This window comes from Haliotis cracherodii, unplaced genomic scaffold, assembly GCF_022045235.1.
Source record: "Haliotis cracherodii isolate W230 unplaced genomic scaffold, xgHalCrac1.p SCAF_5, whole genome shotgun sequence".
NCBI lineage: Eukaryota > Metazoa > Mollusca > Gastropoda > Lepetellida > Haliotidae > Haliotis > Haliotis cracherodii.
The window spans coordinates 29,967,833-29,977,048 of record NW_027266308.1 but is presented as its reverse complement, the minus strand read 5'-3'; the positions used below and the strand labels follow the sequence as shown (position 1 = coordinate 29,977,048).

The following is a 9,216-nucleotide window of genomic DNA, read 5'->3' as shown; positions in this document are numbered from 1 at the left end:
AGAAAGATGGAAGAAAAAATGTATGTCTTAAAGCCGTTATCGAACATATTATTCAATCTCCAACAATAAAAGCACCCAGCCCCTTGGACCCCAACCCTCTTCCCCACCTCCATCCCTGGAATATTTAATGATGGGTCCCTAAGATGATTATAATATATTATTCTAAACATTGCACATACACAATCATACAAAAAATACATAAAAATACACAGAGTTTTCACACACACGCTGCTGTTTCTACGTCAGTTCAAATGTTGCGTGGAAATGCTGCCGTAAATGGAAATATTTACCCTGCGATTTATTCTGTTGTACGTCTTATTAAATAGGATGGGTGTTGACATAAAAACATATGTCTCCCCCAACTCCACCCTCCCCAAAATAGCCAAAGGCATCAGCTATGCTGATGAGCAATGCATATGCCAAGTTTCGTTGAAATATGTAGAACGGTTTTCAAGTTGTGGCTCGGAATAGGATGGGAACGCCGACGCCGACGCCGACGCCGACGCCGACGCCGACGAGAACCGAGTAAAAAAACAATGTGTTGCCCCTCCCCACATTTACCAGAAGTTCTTGGGTATTAAGATATCCACATTTCGATAGAAACGGAGGTCTAATATATATGATATCATCGAGCTGATAATGATTCTGCCATGACCACGTAGACCGTCATCTTAACTGATGTATCGAGATAACAGATTTCGGGTTAACGAGGTTTAATTGTACAGGTAGAATAACGGTGAAACAGTAAATCATTTACGCTGCTCTTAGTCCTATGTAAGTAACGACAACAACACCGGGTTTTGTACAGTGTATCCATGCTTGGAATCGAACCTGGTCTTCGGTTTCATAAGCAAACGCTTTAACCAATCGGCTACCACATCGTTTAAACTAGATACAGAATGAGATGAGAAGGAAGGATGTGCATAGTGTATGTTGTGTATATTATTTCATGTTTAAAGAATTAAGAGCGGATAGCCTCTTCCTAGATAATGAACATACGTGGATTTACGCCTACGAGTGACTGAGTTGGGTTTAACGCCGCTTGTAACATTATTCCAGTTATATATCACGGCGTGTCAGTTTAATGTAGGAAAACACCCGACGAGATGCAGATCTGAGACATTTACCACAATGGTGAAACTCAGGAGAACGGATAGCTGCTGACAAAACCAAGAAACATAATCGGGGCGAACCGGGATTCGAACTCACAATCACAGGTTTCTGTCGCGTTCAAGTGACGCAACTCTGCACAGCGAATTGCGGCACCTCAGACGACTGGGCCACAACGCCGACGAGACTTTACTCCAATTACTTATGGTTGTATCATCAGTCTTTCACAAAATTTCATCCCAATATCCAACACTTTCTTTGTCCATTCTGTTGGAACCTCACTTAAAGTGAGATAACTTCATCCCTGCGACTATTTATCAAAAGTAGGAACAGCAGTATGTCTCGTTGACAGGTGTCGATTCCAACCGGAAGCTGTCATTCATTTCCGGAACTACCGGAAGTGAGGTTGCCATTCTGTTCTTGATCTGGGTTGCCATGGTGACGAATGCCTGTTGCACGTTTGTAGCATTTCTTGCGCTCGTTTCCAGGAATGAAATGCCATATTTCTCAGCGCAGGCCTTTGTGTGAATAGAAAAAAGGTATAAAAAGTGCAAATATTACCATGGGAGTATTTCAACAAAGAGTCAAGAGTATCTGTGTGCGCACAATCAGGACTACAGCCAAGACCCTGTATAATGTAGCGCTTTGACTGTCGTAAATAATTATAACGGTATCTTGCTAAGAGTTGGTAACAACAGACGTAGCTGTACGAGCAATGAGTGAAACGGCGAATATGTGTCTATATTAGCATTAAATAACAAAACTACTCGTGCAAGGTATGGCATATAATGCTCGTCAAAACTTTACATATCTGTCGGACAAACAGAGCGGGGTCAAACAAAAAAAGAAGAAGAAAAAAGCAGCTCTTACGGGTGACAGCGGTGAGTTATATACCAACTGGCTTCATATATAGTTCAACAAGTGCAAAAGAAAGCGTGGCTACTCACACACGGCTTTTTTAATGTGAACAGCACACAATGATTGAGAAGCTATCAGGTGCTCATTAAAACACTGTTGACGCAAAATGCCATTGGTGTAGACAGCATATAAGGTTCAGAAGACAAGACTAGGACAGGATACTGTTCACAGATGAGTGAAGGTTTCACCTAGACCGCTGAGATGGTCGTGCTAGGGTCCTGAGGCATCCAGGAGAGCGTTTTATTCGCTCTTGCGTTACTCAACGTCGTTAGTTTAGGGATGTAAGTGTATGGGTATGGCTGTCATTACAACTCATCATTGTTAATGGCAATTTGAATGGCGGACGCTACCGGGATTTTATCGTTCTAGATCATTTTCTACCTTTTTGTGCAAATGCAGGGACATAACGTGATGTTGCAGCAGGACAAAACCTACCCACATGCTGCACTACTGTAACACACAATTTGAGGCAGAATAACATTGCTGTACTGCCACGGCCGGCTGTTTCTCGAGACCTCTCCCCCACAGAAGATGCCATGGGTGAGATGGAGGGACGACTACGACAGGAACAGAATCAGCCGCTAAAGCTATCTCAGCTGGACTTTGGCTGACATATTGAAAAACATCCCCCATCATCTTGTGTCTTCAATGCACCACCACTGCCTCGCCTGTATCAACGCAGCTGGTGGCCACACCCGATATTGACATTGTTAATTGAGTTGTTACACCACCCCCTTTTAAGGGATGTCGCTCTGTCTCCTGTCACCAAATATGGGATTTGTCAAGGAATTTGTCATGATAAAACATTGATCAGACGAATGACCAAATATTATGTTGTTACTTTCATTAACACCACTTTATATGAAGCACATTTTCCACTAGTGTATCTCAGAGCTTCTGAATCAGCTGATTGTAGATTTGAAGCAACAAACAAACAAACACATCTTAAAGTACCATACGTACATGTCCCTAGTAAACTCGGACATACCGTAGGAGGGAAAATACACAAGGATTCACATCACAACCTGAATGTTCCCCTGTAGCAGACATACATAATGAAATAACGTGGAATGGCTGCGTGTCCTGAATGGATTTGCAATCATTAGGAATGGGACAACGCATGCAGTAGGCTGTGCACTTCAAGGGGGGTGATTCGCCTCTTTAATTCCCCACTAGAGAGATCGATTTCAACGCAAATCAGTGTTTACCACATCTCGAGATCCATGATTTAAAGATAACTTAGAACGAATCAATTACATAGACAAGAAACAGTAGATTACAGGGCGGAAATGGGAAGGGATGGGACATTTACGGCTCGGGGGTAAACGGCCGACCGTCTTAAGCCGATGCCGCTGTAACCTGGTGCGTTTAAATGTGACTTGATCTTCACAAGATCCAGACAGGCCCCTTGGTACACCTACCCACAAAATGGTTACATGGATAAAATCGACATTAGTGTTATCATCACCGTCGTCGTAGCTATAATTGTTGTTGTTGTTATTATTATTATCATTATCATTACTATTATTATCTCTGTAGATATTGTGCATAATTCGAAGTGTCAATGATTTAATGTTGGTTAATTAACCAAAGCTCTCTAAGTTGGAATAAACTAAACGTTCGAACGATGTACAGTCAGTTTATGGCAGACAAATGCTGCGCTGGGGGAAAACATAAACTTAACAGCGCTGTAAAGGAACAGAATTCAAATAATGTTTGTAATTGTGAGAATCGGTAAGGTATTTTCTCATTGAATATCAAATACTGTTTGCATCATTAAAGATATGTCCAGTGACGTAAATCCCAGATTCATCGTGATTATGAACAATGCACCATTCACATTAATATGGACCATTTGCACTAATAGTTCATTCATGGCTTCAATGTGTAAGCCTAACACGTTAGTTGGGCAGTTATTGTCATTTGACACTGACTTGATATTTTATTTTATATAATGGAGATTTTTGCGCCTCAGTTTAATTTGGGTAAGGGGGCGGTGGGGTAACCTAGTGGTAAAAGCGTTCGCTCGTCACGCCGAAGACCCGGGTTCTATTCCCCACATGGGTACAATGTGTGAGGCCCATTTCTGGTGTCCCCCGCTGTGATATTGCTGGAATATTGCTAAAATGCGGCGTAGTAGGAGACTAAGCAGCAGTAGTAGTGTTAGTAATTGCCTTAGTAGTAGTAGTGGTAGTAGTAGCAGTAGTAGTAGTAGTAGCAGTGGTAGTTGTAGTAGTAGTAGTAGCCACAAGTAGTAGTAGTTGTAACTATAAGTAGTATTAGTAGTAGTATTAGTAGTAGTATTAGTAGTAGTAGTAGTAGTAGTAGTAGTAGTAGAAGTAGAAGTTGCAGTCTTACTAGCATCAGTATAAAATATCTCGTCACTTTGCAAATACATTGTTATGTCATGCCATTACACTGCAGCTGTCACGAAACTTGACGACAGGAACTGACGTCATTCAACTCATAATTCACTTACACTTCCGGACGCCACCCCGACCACCCTCTCTGTTGCTAGGTCGCTCTTGTTGCCAACAAGCAGAGTGGAGACATTGACGGGGGCAGACTTGTTGAGGGTTTCGATCCAGGACGGAATTGACTCGAAGGAATCCTGAAGAAAAACACACTTTATGAGCAATGATACTCAGTTATGCCTTCACACATTTCAAAATGGTCACAATACAAGGAAAGGACAGAAGAATCTACTTATCCAGAATTCTGTTAACCCATTTTAAGTGATTCCAACATTTCTCGCCGTCAATAACCATAAAATAAGGCGCAAAACAAAACATCACTCACTCACTAGTATACAACCACATGGGAATTACAACCCAATAGATTCCAGGTTTGATAAGTGTACAAAATGGTACTTATGGTTAACAATTTTTCATAAAATTTAAAGTTTTAACCTAAGCACATCAAATTGGTTGCGGCCTTGTACATCTTCCCGAGGCAAGCGTGTCCACTAGACTACATCAAACCCTAGTTTCCACAAAGCTTTTATATAGGCTAGTGGACACGATTGCCTTAGACAGATTTTGTCGGAACTGACACTACTTTATTTCTACGATGAAAACTTTAATGTGGAAATTCGAATAACCATATTCATTCACTACGACTCTCGGGGAAAAGCCTTCCATCTCAGATGCTTGAAAGCAAAAACAAAAATACAAATGAAAACATCGATAAACCGTTATTGTCTATTTATAGGCACGGTAATTGCCTGGGACTATCAGCACAGATGCAAACAAATCAATAAACCATCTCCTTCCACCTCATGTATGTGCCGGAAGAAAGCTTTGGGTTATCAAAATAAGACAATTGCCATTTAAAAACAGGAAGACAAGCCTCATTGTTGACCTACAAACACATACTCGGTTTGATGTGCCAGCATTCGGTGAGAATCAGAAAGTTCCATTATTTAATAAATATAGAGTAGGTCGTAAAACAAATGGACATTGGCGTCTCAAACATTGTGTCATAAATCTCGTATGAGTGCTCCTCTAGAGGTTGTTAATGTACAATGTGTCCACCTCTATTATCATTTACGGTTTATACCGCCTTATATAGTCTCAAGTGCATCCAGTTTACCAAAAACACTTAACGGGGTTTGACCAGACATACATAACGATGGGTCCTGCCTGTGGACATGCCACTCACCTTAAGAGTGACAGAGTACACCAGAATAATTCCATGTGCTCCTCGGAAGAAGTTGCTGGAAAACGACCGGTATCTCTCCTGTCCTGCCGTGTCCCACTACAACAAGGAAGAACAGGCTGACTCTTTCTGAATCCATTATTGTTTTAGATTTCTTCCTTGATTGTTTAACATCTCAATGCCATACTTTTAAGATTGGTTGGCTTGTTTGTTGTTTAACGCCGCACTCAGCAATATTCCAGCTATATGACGGCGGTATATAAATAATCGAACCGGGACAAGAAAATCAAGCGATTGACATCATGACCATCGATCAACGCAATTAGGTTGGTTGGTTGGTTTGTTGTTTTACGCCACACTCAGCAATATTCCAGCTATATGACGGCGGTCTGTAAATAATCGAGTCTGGGCCAGACAATCCAGTGATTAATATCATGAGCATCGATTCACGCATTTGGGATCGATGATATGTATCAAACAAGTCAGCGAGCCTGACCACCCGATCCCGTTAGTCGCCTCTTACAACAAGCATAGGTTGCTGAAGACGTATCTACCCCAGATCTTCACGGGTCATAAAGGGTCAAGGAAATGTGTTACAATCTATATGAACATCAATCTCAATAAAATCAGATCTTAGTTCTCGGAACCGCTAAACAAAGCGGTAGCGAGAACTAAGGTCTGATTTTAATGAGATTGTATGAACATAAGTCTTTAATTTGAATAACCATGCTTAACGATGAACTTACAATCTGTAGCTTGATTGTCTTCCCGTCAACTAAAATTGTTTTTATTTTCTGAAATCAATAGAAAGAAAACATTGGGTATATTATACATACAGAGCAATAGCATGTAAACTTTCACAATCAACACTAACGTTAAGGTGATAATGAAATTAAAGATATGTATAGACATTGGAGTTTTCCATGAAGTTACATTTAAGAACTGCATATTACTTATGAAATATAGTAACTGATACATCTTATATGTTTAATATACTTGACGAATATATGAATACAGATGAGTATGTATTATTACTTGAACTGTCCTGATGCCTAATGTATTAATTATTTTTTTAGATTTAATCCTATGACATGTAATCCGTATGATTATCTAAATTAATTAAGGTTTGAAATGTCAGCTTACAAAATCCACACCAACCGTCGTCTTTGTATCATAGGAAAATGTGTCATCCTGGGAGCAACAAAAATAACAACAATAAAGTAAGCAGACCAAATGTATCACACGATTAAAGAAGTACCTATATTTTCAAATTGCGTATGATCTTATGATTGTCTTCATTTTCCTTGATCTGGAGTGTTTCATTGTTTTATGGAGTAATTATAAAGCAGTTATCGAAACATCAGCACAATATTGTATTATTCACTTTGTTTCGTACGGAAATGTTTACTTTCCAGTACACAATCCGATCCGTCTTTTGTTATCACCCGTTGCTATTTATAGACCGGGAAATCCCGGATAAATGCGTCATGACCATAAACAAAAAGAAAACTACCCAAAATAGCATAAAATACAAACCGACAAACAACATATGTATACTTACAGCAAACCTCGTCATTAAACATGACTTCCCAACACCAGTGTCTCCGACAAGAACCAGTTTGAAAAGGAAATCGCTGCAAAATGCAAGTCATTTCACTCATTGTAAACATGGTGAAGCGATCAGGCGACAAAGATCCGCGTTATTTCTCAATTCAGTTGATTGACAAGTGTCAAGTAGTATGTAGTTATCAAATGTACTGATAATCTATGAAAATCCGTTAACGTCTATGGTCACTACGCAGGTACGAGGTACTTACTAATCTGCAGCTGCCTGTGTCATGTAGGCCATTTTGGATTGGCGTTTTCTAACTCGTGTGATATGATCGTGGCTCACGTATGTTGCATGTCTAAATATAGAATCACGTGATCTTCAATCACCGATATTTCTTAGTGTAATATTTAGATTTAAAATCCAAAAATGGATACCATTATAAATTCATATGGACATGTTGCCCTACATATTTATCGGAAAACAGTGAATGGACATGTATGTTTTTAAGTCTTAATTTGTACATATTCCAAAGTTCGTCTAAAAAGTTTTATATATGCTAATTACTGTAACCGACGTTCAGTGACAGTGCATTCAACACTATGAAGTAGATACATCAAATTCCTGGATGTTCGCTATGCTGACTCATTGATAGATTGACATTTTCTAAAAATTATATGTAAGACAACATACAACTCTATGGATAACAACTTCTTGATTGTTGCATATAGCGATGAAGATGTCAGAAACTATAGAAATCCACCCTCACAAACCTTGTTCAGCGGAGATCAAGGGTATTATACCTCGTCTGTCTATAAAGACCAAATCAAGGTTTGGTTTGGTTTGCGCTCAGCAATATTCCAGCTTTATGGCGGCGGTCTGTAAATAATCGAGTCTGGACCAGACAATCCAGTGATTGATATCATGAGCATCGATACACGCAATTAGGATCTATGACATGTTAACCAAGTAAGGAGCCTGACCACCAATCCCGTTAGTCGCCTCTTACGACACGCCTAGTCACCTTTTACGGCAAGCATGGGTTGCTGAAGACCTATTCTAGCCCAGATCTTATCAAATGACTATTTTAATTAGTATCCAATCAGGCTGTCACCACTACTTAATCCTTTCAATCCCTATCCTTACTGTACATCTGGCGCCACCACCCGTGTGCTTCATCACCTGTCTGCTTCATTGCCCGTGTGCGTCATTACGTGTGTGCTTTTTGTTATTCTTACTGTACATTTGGCTTCATCAAATTATCTGTATGCTTCTTGTTATCTATTACAAGTTATTTTCAATGTTAGTCTGCTTCTTATTACAGCATGTCATGCATATATACCTTTCATCACTTGGTTTTTGTCACTCCTGCTTGATAGCGGTGTAAGAATCTACATCGAAACGTCCCTATATGCAATAAACCAGAACTCGTTATTCATAAAGTTGTACGTTTTCTTATATACTTAATCAGCAGTTACGATCGTACATCATATTAAACTCTATCTAGCTAAAATTTGTAAGCTAGATTAAAGTTGTGTCAAATATACGGATAATATAGTTCATATCATATTATTTTGTGTATAAACAATTTATTGTATTCATATTGGTTGTGATAAAGACATTTTACTAAAGCTTCAAAAACATTCGTTTGTATAGTTACGATCCAAGGTAGGTAACTCTAAGTTTCTGTTCACGTCGAAGTTGCTATAAAAAATCAACGCAACAAAAATGAAACGAAGAAACACACTTCATCAAGAATATACCACATTTGGTAATGAGTATTTCCAATCATTTACTCGATTGGTTAATAAAAAGCATTAGTTGGCCATGAACTAGTGTTGTAAATTCTGCCTGTACAGGCATACTTCTTAATAATTCTTTCATAACTTAATAATGATTTTTTTAAATAATATATGATTATTATTTAACGGAATGATACAAAGGGAAAATGTTATATTTCGTAGGTTCCCCAGTCAAGACTT

General features: G+C 39.2%; 1 protein-coding gene across 1 annotated transcript; it reads right to left on the bottom strand.

Moving 5' to 3' along the window:
- Positions 1-496: 496 nt before the first annotated feature.
- LOC139443169 (ras-related protein Rab-1A-like) lies at positions 497-7,568 on the bottom strand. The gene is made up of 7 exons (XM_071224128.1): positions 7,503-7,568; positions 7,247-7,319; positions 6,829-6,876; positions 6,432-6,479; positions 5,689-5,784; positions 4,508-4,639; positions 497-1,628 (listed from the first exon to the last, which is right to left on the bottom strand). Exons 1-7 carry the CDS (start codon positions 7,532-7,534, stop codon positions 1,428-1,430), a joined length of 630 nt encoding a protein of 209 aa, XP_071080229.1. The 5' UTR covers positions 7,535-7,568; the 3' UTR covers positions 497-1,427.
- Positions 7,569-9,216: the final 1,648 nt, after the last annotated feature.